The following is a 16,275-nucleotide window of genomic DNA, read 5'->3' on the forward strand; positions in this document are numbered from 1 at the left end:
ATAAAAGAAGCACTTGAATATAAATTTGTTTTGTACTTTGTCTAGAAGTTTTCACCAGGAGAGGGCACAATTACTCAAAAAAAGCTTTTCTTCCAGTAGAAGATTTTTTAAGGAAGAAAATCTGTCTTGGAAAGGAACATCTGATACACTGAGAACGTATACTGACTATTCTAGCCATTAATGGATATAATTTGCTCTGCTAGAGGTGTGTTCAGAGTCAAGTTTGGAAGCTAAATACATGTAGAGTTTATTTTTTAAGGAAATAGAATTTTAGTTAGCATTTTCATATTATTTTACTCAAGTGTCAACTCTTTGAAGAATGATTAATTAATACATATGCCCTGAATAAATAAAGCATTTGCTCATACCTATTGAATAAAGCATTTGCTCATTCTCTATCTCCAGAAAAGATTATACATACTTTGTAAATGATAGTAATTTTAAATGTAGTCACTGACATAATTAAATGTGGTGCCTTAATGGTATAATAACTTAAAATATAAGAAATAAAAAAGGATAAGGTTTGAAAACATATTAGTTAGAGATTATTCTACTCAAATCTCCAATCTAATGTATGTAGCTGATATCCATACAGCAAAGAAGGAAATATGGTAAAAGAGGTTGTCGTCTGGGGGACAATGGACCCATCTGAGAAACTGATGAAAGCTCCATTCCTCTCTTGAGAAAAAACGTAATCATGAAAATGTTGTCTAGGTAACACAGGTTGCCCCAGGAAAACATACAAATATAAACGTGTTTCCTTAGTACAGTTAAGAACATTTTTAAACTAAAATACTTTGGAATTATAGGTTAGAATTGTGTGTCTGTCTTTGCCTATTTATGCCTTGATGATTTGGAGTGAAAGTCCCTGGACATGTTTTTAGGAATGGAAACTCTTCTTATGTAGGCATTTGACACTAGTCATTTAAGATTCAGGTTTCTCATCTGTAAAATCAGTATTCTACTCTTACCTAGTGCATAGAGTTGCTTCAAAGAGTAAGCATGCTATAATATGAAATACATTTATGCTTCCTGGCATACTGCATAAGATCAATAAGTATTCACTAGCATTATTACACATAGTGGTCATTTTCAAAATATCAATTTTCCTCTGGGTGGCCTCTAATATGTGACATGCTACACCTTTAAATTTCCAAGATTAATGACATCAGAATATACAATTTCAACCTGATAGTGAAGGAAATATAATGGGTGGTAAGGTGCCTGGAGAAATGCACAGAAGTAAAATTCAGGCCTTTAATTATAAAATAGACTAGTTTAATCATAAATCAGTTTATTTATTCCCAACTCATTGTTTAATATTAGATGTATAGTTATAAATATTGCAATAGACTATATGTTAACAACAATAACGCAAAATGGCCAGAGACCAAAAAAAGCATTTGACTGAATTTTCAAATCAGCTGCCAACCCATGGCTAAAAGCCTAGTAAAGAAACATCCTTTTAATTTAATTAAAAAGAAACATTAAACAAAATAAAATTTCATTTAAATATAATTTGCATTAGTATAGTCAGAAGTGCTACAATAAGCATATGGAAATATCTAGAAAAGTCTAAACTCCTCACTGTGAAATGCCACCAGAAAATGAGCAAATGTATCATGTAGCTTAATATTCCTAAATGGATAAGCACTTAAAAATGATAGCATTTGAAAAATTGGAGAGACTTAAACATAAGGAATCCCAAATCACATCAATTTACATTGGTGGTCATTTCCTAAAGGAGGAATTAAATATTTTTATCTCTCTCTGGAGACGCTAATGTGCCATTATCCTACACAACATTACATATAAATGTATCCAACTTCATTGCTTTGCTTGTAGAATTCTATTTGAGTTCTGCCACAGGGAGGAGTATCAGATGAAGAGAGAAACTCACTCATTATTAGAAGTAATGTTCATTATAATCAATTTAAAAATATCAAAATATTTGTTATTTAAGGTACCTGTATACTTCAAGATCTCCATAGCCTGACACTTGCTATGTTTTAAGATTCTTCTATTTCCTTTACAGAAGAGTCAATATACGAAAAATGTGTCACTAACAAATATAAAATGCATTATTGGATGGATTTATATTTGAAGCACTGATTTGTGCAGTAAAACTAAGAATCTAATCACTCCTTTGAAAACTATCGATGATTTGTGTATATTACAAATACAATAAGCATTAAATATTCCTTTTAGTTAAATCATTCAGAGATGGTATTATTCTCCTATTGCTTTTTATGACTAAATTGATAAAGAGTACAAGTTACAATTTAAATTAAAAAGGAAAGTTGGTTAAAGCAATTTATAAATATATGTATTTTAATAGCATATATGACTAAAAGAATTTTAAAACATGGAAAAAAATGATACAATGATTAAATTAACTTTATAATTCCTTTCAATTCTACTTGAATTCTTGTTATTTTTCTTAGTGTCAAACCTCAGATTTTTTTTTTCTTTCTAGATCAATGGTCTCAACTTTCTCATGTATTATTCAAACAACATTGGGGTCTTTTTTATCTTTCCATGTATAAAAAGTCACTTTTTTCTAGTAAAATTATTCAATAGAACAACTGTAATCTTAACAGTTTTATTTATTTTTTTTTCAGATCACTCTCTTTCAAAAAGTAGGATGATCAAAATGCTGTGTGAGTGCATAGAAATTATATTAAGTGTGTCTTCTGTGGTAATAGCTATAAATTTATTCATTGCATTTTCAGAACAAACTACTTTGAAATTTTCACAGAAAATTTAAAGAAAAAAAATTACCGAGCTGTCCAGGAAGCCATTCCCATCTGTGTCATAGAGGCGAAACATAACTAGAAATAAAAGAGGTGTTGAAAAAAAATTAGAGGCAAGTAAGATCAATGTTAGTAAAAGACATATTCTTTAAAATTTCCTGTCAAAAGCAAATATTCAGTCCTCTCCTATTCAAAAACACTGATTTGTAAGATCATTTCTCAAGTTAATTTGAGAATGAATGAGTCAATTAATAAAAATACTAAATATCAGATATATAAGGTCAAACAATTTTTGTTATATATCTAGAAAACACTGAAAGTTACCATTTTTGCTCAGTTTTTACATTTTAAGATCATTAAATAAAAACTCAAAAATAAAAGAAGAGAAGGAATGTTAGATCTTCGGAGTCGGGATATTAAAGGACAGAGTGAATAAGATAAAACAAAACGGATTCGGAGGTCTGGAAACCAAATTTGGAATCTGCGATCCACTAGCACATGAGCAAAGTCCAACACTGTTCTCTTATCTGTCAAATGAGAATAACCACCCTGTCATAAGACACACTCGTGAAAATTAAATGATACACACAAATGCATATCAAAAGCTGTAGGTCACTACACAAATTAAGCCATCGTTTTGGTTGATCTCTAAGCAGCATGCAAAATAAGGGAATTTTTCTGATGCAGGACAACAAGACACAAAATGCATTATTATTATCACAGTTATAATGGTGTATTTGTTGCAATCTGAGATGTACTTTCAGAGGATAACCACTCTTTGAATTAAACAAGGAAAAGGAAAGTCCTGTCTCTGCAATAGTGAGCACAGGAAAGCAGGAGGACAGTGGGCCTCTCTAGCCTAAGGATTCCCTCATAAATTCACACACCACCAGGAGACTAGAGAAGGGGCTGCAGGTGCCATTTTGAGATAAACAGAGAAGAATGGCACAGCTGTTAAAACAGAGAAGTGGAAGTGAGAGTATTTGTTGGGTTTGCATAATTTCTGGGAGAATCTTGATGGCTGGGGTCTACAATATTAAATAAAGACATCGGTCAAAAGGAGACATAATTGTGCAATGAATGACCTTGATCATGTATCTGTTAACTAATTACTATTTTTGTGCTTAAAAATAATTATTACATTTCACCAACCTAAAATATGATTATTTATTTATAAGATGCTATAACCAGTCTGCATACAAGTAATAGGAAAAAATGCTTACAATCTAATCATGTTCTATTTATTGTCAAATGCAAAAAGACTTTCAAGATGTGAAACATGTAAGAGGAAAATGTGTATCCATTGAATTAAGGAACATAATGTTATGCTGGCTAAGGACCTAAATATCTTTATTTGCAAACCATAATGATTACTGTCTCTCATACACTCAATAAATGACAAATATTCAGAAAGAAAAATCCTACCAGAACTTGGATCCTAAGCAAGACTTTTCAAGAAGATTTCAAGATACTCTAGTTAAGCAGAAAATAGTAAAAATCACTTTGTAAGTGACAAGAATTCACACACCACTCAAAGAATAGATTCAGTACCACGACCAAGGCAAGTATTTACAACAGCCTGGCTCTATTTGAGAATGAGGGGCACCAGTGACTCTGAATCCTCCCTGGAATAAATGATTGCCTGACCATTTTTAGATGGATATATGGAAACCCTATACCTCTTGGTAAAACTTGTTGGAAACATGGGCTCGAAAACATACACACAAGCAGACTCTGTGTGGGGGAACCTGCCATTCATTTTTGGCAGCGTCTGAAACTTCTTCCTATGCTCCTAAAGCTACACTTTACAAAACACAGTAACAGATGAAACACCAGATACCCTGTCTTTACTAGCCTGACTTGAAGACAGAGTTTGCACATGACCCAGACTCCATCAATCAGAAGAAAAACCCAACTGATCCATCACCAATCTTGGTGACCCAAGAGAAAAGGGGCTACCCAGTTCATTCTGGTGATGGGAGCTGCAGAAGCAGCAGTGGTTGGAGAGAGAGAAACCAGACTCCTGGATGTGTCAGGGGTATTGACAACAAAGGGTGCTCTGCTTGTGCACAGAGAGGAAGCAATGGGATTTTCCCCAGTTTAATTTAGCACTTAATTTCATCACTGATCCTACAGAACTATCCTCCAAATCTGGGTCTCTATCTCTCCTAATGATTCTCTGTGTTTCTCAATATCATTTAAAAAACAATAACCTGGGAGCACCTGGGTGGTTCAGTCGGTTGAGTTCCGACTCTTGATTTTGGCTCAGGTCATAATCTCAAGGTTATGAGATAGAGCCCCAGATCAAACTCCACGCTAAGAACTGAGACTGCTTAAGATACTCTCCCTCTCCCCCTTCTTCACCTCCCCTTCTAATAAAATAAAATAAAATAAAATAAAATAAAATAAAACCAATAACCAGCTTTATTTAAAAAAATTAAAATTAAAACTATGGGTGCCTGGGTGGCTTGGTTGCCTGGGCGACTGACTTTGGCTCAGGTCATGATCCTGGAGACCCGGGATCGAGTCCCACATCAGGCTCTCTACTCACCAGGGAGTCTACTTCTCCCACTGACCTCTCTCCTCTCATGCTTTCTCTCTCCCATTCTCTCTCTCTCAAATAAATAAATAAGATATTTTTTTAAAATATTTTAAAAAAAGAAATTAAAACTAACCTAGTTTTTTGTCTCTCCCAGTGATACTGTGCACTCAACATTGGCACTTACTTCACATCAAACATAAAGATGAGGTCAAAATAAATTTTAAGTTTAAACTAAACTTTATTTTTATAAAACATGAAACTTTAATTTTAACATTAAAGTAAACTATAAAGCTTCTAGAAGAAAATATAGGAGGATATCTTCATAAACGTAAGGTAAGTCAACATGAACCACCAATGATTTAAAAAAAAAAAAGTAAGTTAAAGTTCATCAGGGTTAGAACTTCTGCTCATAAAAAAAAAAGTCAAATAAAGAAATAAGTGAAAGGGGAAAAAAAAGAAAGAGAAAGAAAAGAATAAGAAAAAAATGTAAGCCAACCACAGACTTGAGAACCTTTCAGAACACACATATCTGACAAAGGGCTTATTTCTTGACTATATGAACAAACCCTGTAACTCAGCAATAAAATGACAAACAACCCAATAATAAAAAGGCAAAAAAAAATCAAACATATAATTAAAAAATGGAAGATACTAGGAACGGCCAATCATTATAAAGTCCTCCACATCACACAGAGACCACCATATATCTTTAGAAAAAGAGTCTGGAATTCAAATTTGTTTTTTGTTTTTGTTTTTGTTTTCCTCTAAAGAAAAACAGCTCAGTCTCCTCAAACTGCTTAGCTTCTCAGCCTTAGTTGTTTAAGAACTTGCCATTTAAAAGTAGTGGCAAAAGCCAGGCTCCCCTCTTCCAGAAAATTGACCCACAAATCCAATATGCCTTGACAATTCCCTGAAGCTTTCAGACAGTTTAAAAAAATACTATATACACATTTTCTAGTTGTTCCCAGTAGGGATGTTGGTCTGAAAACACATTGCTCATTCTTGTCTGAAGTAGAAGGCCTGACATCTTTTAAATGATTTCTAAACACATTAATAGGGATTAATGGCTGTCTATGAATTCTGTCTAATTCATCAAAGAAAAACTGGGAGAAATTTAAGTTCTACTCAGAATAGCAGTAAGAAAAATTGCATACACATATTGAGCACTAACTTTAAGGTACTCTAAATTTGACCAAGTTGAATCGAGAACAGAGAAGTTTCCTTTTGTCCTAAATAAGAGAGAGAAATTCTAGGATTTTGATTTTCAGAGCCATGTCTATTTTCCTAATTTAAAATCACAGTGGGGTTCGTGCAAAATAGGAACTTTTGAACACACCTCCTTACCTTAGCTTTGTAGTGAACAGCCACTAGAGTAACAACATGGTAAGAGATAGGCATAAATCAACAAGCACAAAGAAAATCTGTGAGGTGGGCACCTGGGTGGCTCAGTGGGATAAGCCTCTGCTTTCGGCTCAGGTCGTGATCTTGGAGTCCTGGGACTGAGCCCCACATCAGGCTCTCTGCTTGTCAGGGAGCCTGCTTCCCTCTCTCTCTCCCTCTGCCTTGCCTCTTTGCCTACTTGTGATCTCTGTCTGTCAAATAAATAAATAAAATCTTAAAAAAAGGAAAAAAAAAAGAAAATCTGAGATGAAAAAAGAATGAGCAAATTTAAGAAGCTGGGAAACACAGGTTGACTGACTTAGAAACCAAAGAAATATAAATGTAAGCTGGTAGTGAAGAAGCAAAGATTTGCACAAAAAAGGTGATGAGATGGAAAATGAAGTAACAATCTTCACAGAAAGAAGTTGGACCCTCAAATGCCACCTTTCAAACTCTACCCGACGGTATGCCAGCTTCCTACCCCAGTGGAAGACTAGACGTTGGGGCTCTATCGCACTCAAACCAAGGGGATGCTGAGCTCAGGATGGTAGGGGTACTATCCCCCAAACAAGGTATTTATGTGAAAGTCTCAGTAGTGAATGTTGAAAGGATAAGTCCTCTTCCTTAACTCAGTGAGTCACACTTAAACCTCCCCCACACACCCACCTGCCCATCACACCAAGGAGTCCTTCCAAAACAAGTACTTTGGGGGAAAATAACAACACCAACAACAACAAACAGCAACAAAGCAGGGAGGCAGAATAAAACCTTGTAAGAGGAAATCTGCAATCCATACAACAAGAGGAGCATATAAGAATCAGGCTGAGAACAAAATGAAGCCTCTGTGAAGTTAAAAGCAGGATGGAAGTAGTAAAACAAAAACTTATCACAGATGTAGAAGGTCCCAGATGTCAAAAACAAAACAAAACAAACAAACAAAGAAACAAAAATAGGAGAAAAGTAAGAAAAGAAAGAAAAAGTAATTTAAATTTCTGTCTTGGGAGTATCCGTATCCAAAAATAATGGTTCTAGGAAGACAGAGCAAGAGTAAAGAAGAAAGTAACTGACAATGAAAAGATTAAAGAACGAATGAAGGGCACAGAGTTCCAAACCAGAATTTACAGTGGAGGATTTAGAAATTGATTGGTTATGTAGATACAGAGAAACTAATGAAATAAAGAAAAAAGGCAGATATTAGCACCATGAGGGGGGGAAATGTCTTGGTAAGCCTATGGCAATCTTTCCCTTTTAAAACTACATTAGAGTGATACTGGTAATATTAATTAATTAATTATCCTAGCTTCAAATATTATTTTAAGATTATTTCTTCTTAGAATTTAAAAGTAAAGTTAAGCTCCAAGGTCAAGTGAAACATCGAACAAATAGTTCTTATTCTTAAAACTAACATAATAAGGATATAGATTTTTAGGTGCAAAAATATTTTAAGCCCAATATTAAAATTACTCTGTCAACATGATAGCTTCCAAATGTGACTACCTTTTTCAAAGTTAGAAGTTAGTTTAACCCACTTTTTTTCTATTTTTATGTTCATGTAATTTCCCTTTATATAGAAACAATTATGCTCCCACACATGAATTTGGTTAAAAGATCAGGGCAAAGGCATATTATGCAATATAAGGTTCATTCTTTATATCTAGAATTTTTTCCCTTCCAAAAGATTTGCAAGTTTTTAATCTGTTTTCTCCTTGAACATTCTAGTAAATACACTCCAGTGTTTTTATACTTGGCATACCATATTATTCATAATAAAAATATTAATATGGAATTTGTTATTAAGCATTAGAAAATTTATTTTTAAAGGCATATAAGCTGGAATCTTTTAATTCATAATTTTTTACTGTTTTATATATTTTAAGACCCACTTAAGCTTTTGGGGCAGAGGTGAAAAAAAAAATTAGCTGCTTGGGAGTTTGTGACATCTAATGCAATGAAGCAATATTTTCTCCTTTTTTCCTTCAGAGAAATGACAATAAAGATAAGGAAAGGAAACTTTTCAAAATAAAAAGAGCACTTTAACAGTAAGGCAGAAATCATGGGTATTAGTCACAGCCAGATAAACTAGTACTATAATTAATAATCAGTATCTCTGGGCTTCAGTTTTTTTCATTGACACTATAGGAAAGTTGACTAACCTGATACTTAGGATCTCTTCAATGTTAAATCCAATAGTTCTACGATTAATACTATACATACCAGTGACTTTCATGTACAGATTAGTCTTCATTATCTGTGGGTCAGTTATCTATTTTCTGGTTATTTTCCAACCGATTTCTCTTCAGTCATTTTCATTAAATGCAAGCTAACAAAAGTTATTTTAGTTAAGTCATGAACAATTCATAAACACCAATCCAAATTGGTGTACCTATCTTAAAGTCACAGTACAGGGGCGCCTGGATGGCTCAGTTGGTTAAGCGTCTGCCTTCAGCTCATGTCACGGTGCCAGGATCCTGAGACCCAACCAGGAGTCTGACTTCCTGCTCAGCAGAGAGTCTGCTTCTCCCTCTCCCTCTGCACCTCCCCGACTCGTTGTCTCTCTTTCTCTCTCCTTCTCTCAAAAAATAAATAAATAAATACATAAAACATTTTTTAAGAGTTGCAGTAAAAATGAATTTATATTATTTCATCCTTTAAATAATTCACATTATTTTTCTCTTCTCAAGCATCCACTGACTTCAATACAATTCCATTTAAGTATCATTTACTTAGCATCTGTCTCTTAAAATACACACACACGTGGTAGCTGATAGGGTGGGAAGTTAGACACAGCACAAGGGTACAGGAAGGAGTAAAATGTATTCAATTAGAAGGTGGCAAGAGGAATCACGGCATGAGCTGGACCTCAAGCGTGCACTGCACTGGACCTGACATACGCTGAGAAAGAACCCTCCCAGCAAATGCACGTTAGAAGCAAAGGTGCAAAGATAGAAAGGTTCGGGGTTTGTGTCTGATGATCGAAACGTAGATCCATGTGACGGGGACACTGTTCGTGCACGTGTGTGCAGCTCAAAGGTAAATGCAAGATTAACAAAGTGGGTGGGGATCAAACTGTAGAGTCCAATCAGTTTATAGTTGCTAAGTAAGGGCTTCAGTTTATGTATTATTCAACAGGGAACTGTCAAAGGGACACATTCACCCTGAGTCATAAGAAGAAGAGGAAAGAAAATGTCTAGGAGTTGACAGGTTCTAGGTAACATGAAAGGAAGTTACAAGAATTCACACCTAATGAGCAAGATGATGATTAAATAGGTAGGTGTTGGAACAATGAAGCATCTGGATTAACTTTTAGCTGAAGAAATTGACGACCAGCAAAACACTGAAGGCATGCTAGGCCAGCTCAGGTTTTGAGTGGAGTTATAACCCGTAGAATTATCTTTTTAATTTTACTAACTCTTTGCCACCTCAGTATATAAGCAGAGAAATTGGGTGCCTGAAACTAAGTGTCAAAGAATGACTGGCATCATGGATTATGGGGCAGTCTATAGTTGAAGGGATGAGGGTCCAATGAGCGAAAGGCAAAAGGCAAATTGAGGAGGAAGGGAAATGGTTAAGAGACGAGAATACTCAACTTATATTTCACAGAACAAACATTTAATGTGAACTAGTAGATGTGAAGGAATTTACGTGAGCAGATATTGTAATGTATGAGATAAATATTACTATGATCCCAATTTTACAGCTGGAGAAACTGAGGCCTGAAGGGTTGGTTTTTTTGTTTTGTTTTGTTTTTTGTAATGTGTCCTAGTCACTCATAAGTGTCAAAGCTAGGCCGCATTCATTTAGTGAAACCAAGAATCTAGGCTCTTAAATACTGTGCTTTGCTATATTTGAAAGTAGGAAGGGGGAAGTTAAGTGACCATAGTCTGTGGTCAAAGTAAAATACGAGAGCTTAAAATTTTAGAGTAAGAACAGTCTTTGGAATATGTAAGGCATGGGGTATTGTTGCAGAAGTGGGTGACTGAAATAAAATGGGGGTGAGGTCACAAAATTGGAGAAAGGCAAGGAAACTAAAAGAGGAAGGAAGATACTGAAAGGATCTCCACAAAGTCCTGTAGCAGGCTTGGGTGGAGAGGACAGATCAACCTTGGTACAGCGTTCTCACCCATGCATCTGGGTGAGATAACCACAAGGAGAGAGGAAAATGGAATCCCCCACGACCTCAACACATATACACAAAACCCCCATGCACACGCTCGCACGTGCACACATACTCTGCAAGGGTCCACGGCAGCAGGTGAATAAACACCATCTACCTGATCGGGCCTCGGTATGAGCAAAGTTCTCAGTGAGAAAATACAATCGCAGCAAGTAAAGTAAAGTGAAGATATGACATACAATCGGCGGAAAGTTCAAGAGCTCCTGTTTGTTTCCTTTCAATGAAAAAACGATCTTTATTCTAAACATTGGGTAAATACCTGGTAGAAAAGACAGGTGGGAAGATGAGAGGTGACAGCAAGTGACAAATAGATTTATAAAACATCACTTTGGGGGAAAAAGTATTTCTTTTATAAACATTTACAACAATGCCATTATTTTATCTAATAACCCAGAGAACCTACCAAAAACTGTTGCCATTCTACAATTCCAAGAAACAATCCTCCTTTCAGAGAAACTGCATGTATGTGTTTTCATGGACCAGAGGAACCACATAAATCAGGGCTCCTCAAAATGTGGTCCCCGGAACGGCAACATCAGCATCCCCTGGACATCTGTTATACATGAACATTCTGAGGCCCCCTCCAGGCCGGCTGAATTGCCTACCCTGCATCTGGGGCCCAGAATAAACTGTGTTCATAAGCCTTGCAGGTGATGTTACGTGTGATAAAATGTAAGAAATTCTGGCCTAAGCCAGTGTGCCTGTATTCCTTTCTGTTCAGCTACCTAGAAATTAAGATTCAAATTCAGCATTCACCACCCAAAGTTAATTGTATTGGGCATTGACTCCTATTTATTTCTGTGCTAATTTTAATTGTTTTTTCCATTTTTTTCTCTCCTGTAGTTTATATTATGTTTAATAAGTTCCAGATTTATTTTGGAAATAAGTTTATATTAAAATAACCACAAACATTTGATTTCTTTCAAGTATTACTGAAAATAAATTTCAAGTTTAAAAAATTTAAAAATCTGTAACTACAGAAGAATACATGAAGTGTTTGATGGCAGAAGAGGAACAATGTCTAGTCCACGCACAGGAGAGTGAGTGACAGGAATTAACCGATGTAGGGAAGGGCCGGGCACCGGCATTTAAGAAACAGACCAAAACAAGGTCCCGATAATCAAACCAGGTTAAGTTCCTCCACATTGGAGGATAGTAGAGATGAGAACTAGAGTGGAGCAGGGTCAGAGGCACATCTTCATGCGTTCTGAAGCTGGCATTCATCTACTTTGAAGAGTCTGGTGAAAACCCAGTGACGGTGTCAGACCCCAACAAGTTTACCCATGACAAGAGTCTAAAGCAACAGTTAAGGAAAATGGCCAACATGCCTGGATCTGATGCAGGTTTGGAAAAGAGCTGGAAAGGGTGCCTGGATGGCTCAGAAGTTAAGCATCTGCCTTTGGCTCAGGTCATGATCCCAGAGTCCTGGGATCAAGCCCCACATCGGGCTCACTGTTCAGCAGAAAGCCTGCTTCCCCCTCTCACACTCCCCCTGCTTGTGTTCCTGCTCTCGCTGTCTGTCTGTGTGTGTGTGTGTGTGTGTGTGTGTGTGTGTCAAATAAATAAATAAAATAAAATGTTTAAAAAAAAAAAAGAGCTGAAAAATTCAAAGACAGCGGAGAGGAAAGGGGGTTGAAAACCATAAAGGAAGGAGGTCAGTGGCATGTCAGGTTTGATCTGATTCATTAAGTATTTTTAAGTGATGTGTGGGTTACCATTCTGCCTACAGTTGTGGACAAAAACTGATGATTCATAAACTCACACTGAAAACTTAAAAGTATGCCTCTTAGGAATTCTACCTTAAAATTAAAATGCTTCCAGTCGACACAAAAATAATTAAAGTGTGACACAAAGAGCATGTTGAACAGGAGTGACAGTGCCTCCATTCCATTTCAGACCTGGAAAAAGGTCTGTGCCTTTGTATGTTGAAAATCTTCCCAAACACGGACCTGATAACACCTGAGCAAACTTTCTCCTTGGCTGTCACTTCAGTAGAAATTCCCTGAACATTAATATTTATTTTGTAATGAGAGAGATTTCTGTATGTCCTTAGGAATACAAATAAATCTTGAAATGCAAATATTCAACATTTAGGAATAATAAATATGTATTTTAAAAATGATGTTAATATGGTTTATTTGTAACTTACACAGGTGTGACTTAAATAGTCACACTATGGTAAATTCATTATTAGTAAGAGACTATTATCAACGTGCTACTATTAGATTAACTAAACATGCTTTCAAATCATAATTCTGAAACATCACGTGTTCTAGATCTACTTGAAAATATCAAACTTAGGATTTATATCTTCACTATCATTTCAGTAGCAAGAATTTTTAATTCATTTTAATACCATCCAATATAATCAAGTTAATCAGACTCCTGAATAAGCCACCAGCTCTACGTTTAGCAGGGGCTTTGGAGACAGACTAGATTATTAAATGCTGGCTTAGAGTAAGTATTTGAAAAATATTTTCCTGCATTGCAATGAGTACAATTTACCACCAGAGGGAGCTCAGACACTATAGTTTAATTAAAGACAGCCATTCACTTCCTTTCAACTAAATAGAAATTCTCTATTGGAAATATCTGCTCTATAGTAGAAAAAAGCAACAGAGCTATTGTTTACTTATAATACATTAAACTTGCAAGCTTGACATGTGAGAAATCATTTATCCCTGGGAAAGAAAGTATAAGTGCTGAAGTTTTCAAGGAAAATGGCCAATACTCACCTTGTCTGTGTACGGTGAACCCCACTGTTGACTAAGGGCAAGATCTCCTCACATACTAGAAATAAAGGTTTTTTCCAAAACAATTCAAATGACACTTTCCAATATCATCATGTTACCAAACTAAGGGACAGTCAAGAAAGCCATTTGACAGATCAATACACTCAAGAAATACTCCGTAATAAATGGAATTTGATGTAAACCTGAAATTGACAGATTAGTAAAATCCTTTGTTTGATTCCCAATTGAAGGAATTTTTATTTATTAACCAAAGTTACTTCATTTAACAAAAATTTAGACAACCATAGTAGATCCAATTTTAAACTCATTACTATCTAGATAGTCCCTTCCCTAACCCTTGCCATGATAAGTAAACTAAACAAAGAAACACATACACTCAAGTTTATCCTCCGGTCTTCCTCGTTCAAGGAGAGACAGATAACAGACAATGTCCTTCAGATGGATTACTTCTGGGGAACACGTATTTGCAGGAGAAGTACGGGGAGGGGTGATGGCACCTTTATTCATTCTCAGACCTGGAAAAAAAAAATTGCCTTTATATTCTTAAAAATATCCATACAGTGCTTTCAAAGAAAAACACACCTAAGAAAATAGATTAACACATAGACCATGTAGAGAACTATATTTTTTAGGTAAAAAAAATAGCCAAATTCCCTGGAACTCTAGGATAGCAGAGCCAGATATATTCTATGATTACTGTAAATAATTCAGTTTTTTGGGGATATTCAGCAACATGGAGACTGCTCCATCTGCCTATAAGAGCAAGCATGTTGGGGTCAGAATCCTCTTGGCCAGGGTGAGCTGGTAGGCAGATTTAAACACAGGAAAAAACACTTTTCTCTTCCACCTTTCTTTGCTTTAGGGAGTGACAATGATAAATCAGCTAAAAAGATATTAAAATTGGCCTTTAAAGAAACACTGAAGAAGAGACTTGAGTCTGTCATAGTATGATTTATATGTTGACAATCAGGAATCATTCATTCAGAAAAACAGGTATTTATTTCAAATATTTGTGGGCACCATGAATAAAATATCCTTTTTCCCATCAAGAAATCTGCCCATGAATAAGAAAGGGAACATAAACAATAATCCATTTAAACATGACAGACATTTAATTAGAGAGGTAAGGACATATCACCATACTTAGTTTTAATATGGTTCATAACTTTATTTCTGAAACCCATTCACTGTGCTTATTCTAAGACAAGGGTAGAGGACTCGAATGTCTGTTTGCAAGAGATGATGACCGCAGATTGTCTAGCTGATAATGATTGAACTGAAACTCTTCTACAATAAATGGTGAATTCCATCTAACACAGATGGCTGTGAAACAGATCATGTGTGCCTCACAAGACCTAAAGGCAAACCCCAATTATTCTTTAAGGTTATTTGGCAAACAAGAGATGCTTGGGTGAAATGGCTAACGGGCTGAATGGCTACTAGATTCCTAATCAACCAGGAGTTACTAGAATGGAGGGAATAATCCCAACCAAACACAGTTCGGCAAGCCTATCAGTGCAAAGAATGCCTCTACCTCACCACATCTCGAACTCTTGTGTATTTCCTTGGTTGAATAACTTTGATGGAACAGCTGGCATCTCCTACAGCCGTCTCAAGATAGCCAGCATGTCATTTAGTGGATTATGAAATAACTTTCTTCATTCACAGTGTTACTCGTAATAAAAGGTATATTTATTGGGTGTCAAATATGTGGCAAGAACCATGCTGGCTTTAACATGGCTTTAACATGGATCGTCTCACTTAATTCCCACATTAACTCCTTGAGGTAGATCACAATATTCCCATTTTATAGGCTTCGAGTTCCACAGCTGGCAAAACCACCCTCTTTATTCTACACTAAAGGATGACAGACTTTTTGTTCAAGGCCAACAGTAAGAAAAACAATTTACATGTGAATCCAGTTTTTTATTCTCCTTCCCTTTCTTTTTTTCTTTTTTTTTTTTTAATTTGACAGAGAGAGAGAGAGATCACAAGTAGGCAGAGAGGCAGGCAGAGAGAGGAGGAAGCAGGCTCACTGCTGAGCAGAGAGCCCGATGCGGGGCTCAATCCCAGTACCCTGAGATCATAACCTGAGCCAAAGGCAGAGGCTTAACCCACTGAGCCACCCAGGTGCCCCTCTCCTTCCCTTTCTTACCCTCCCCTTTCTGCCTCTCAACATTAGTAGGTTTCGTAACTGCTTCAAGCTTTCTTTTCTGTGTTAACATATTCTCCTTTCTTCTATTTCATTCTTAAAATTCTGTCAAAGACCCTCTAAATTGAATTCACCACCCATCAAGGCATCACAGTTCACATTTTGAAGAACACTGCTTCACATCTTTCAGTTTTGTGTTTTTACCCAAGTCGTACTTATTTCAAATACAGCTCTATGCTTCACGTTAATTCTAATTCTGTTTATAGCTATTAAAAAGGAGATATAATTACAAATTGATTTTTCTTAACAAAAGTGTTACTGCATGTCTAATACAAACTAATACAGTTATTTTTTAAAATAAAAGAAGGCAGAGAATTGAAGGCAATCCTCAATTTTAAAAAAATATATACATACCTGACTAATTCTATCTAACTAAAGCACAAAAACTGAAGTTTGGCCAGCTGCAGGAATAAACAGTTCCAACTTATGATAAAAGACATTTTGGCGCTGACCTTTGACAT

At 35.8% G+C, this 16,275-nt stretch overlaps 1 protein-coding gene across 1 annotated transcript in view; it reads right to left on the reverse strand.

Annotated features, from left to right (window-relative positions):
• Positions 1–16,275, reverse strand: part of DGKB (diacylglycerol kinase beta) — a 723,782-nt gene that overhangs the window by 521,994 nt on the left and 185,513 nt on the right. Inside the window, 2 exon segments of the mRNA XM_047695654.1 lie at positions 2,782–2,831; positions 13,977–14,117. Of these exon segments, the coding sequence (XP_047551610.1) occupies positions 2,782–2,831; positions 13,977–14,117 (191 nt within the window).

This window comes from Lutra lutra, chromosome 11, assembly GCF_902655055.1.
Source record: "Lutra lutra chromosome 11, mLutLut1.2, whole genome shotgun sequence".
Classification (NCBI taxonomy): domain Eukaryota; kingdom Metazoa; phylum Chordata; class Mammalia; order Carnivora; family Mustelidae; genus Lutra; species Lutra lutra.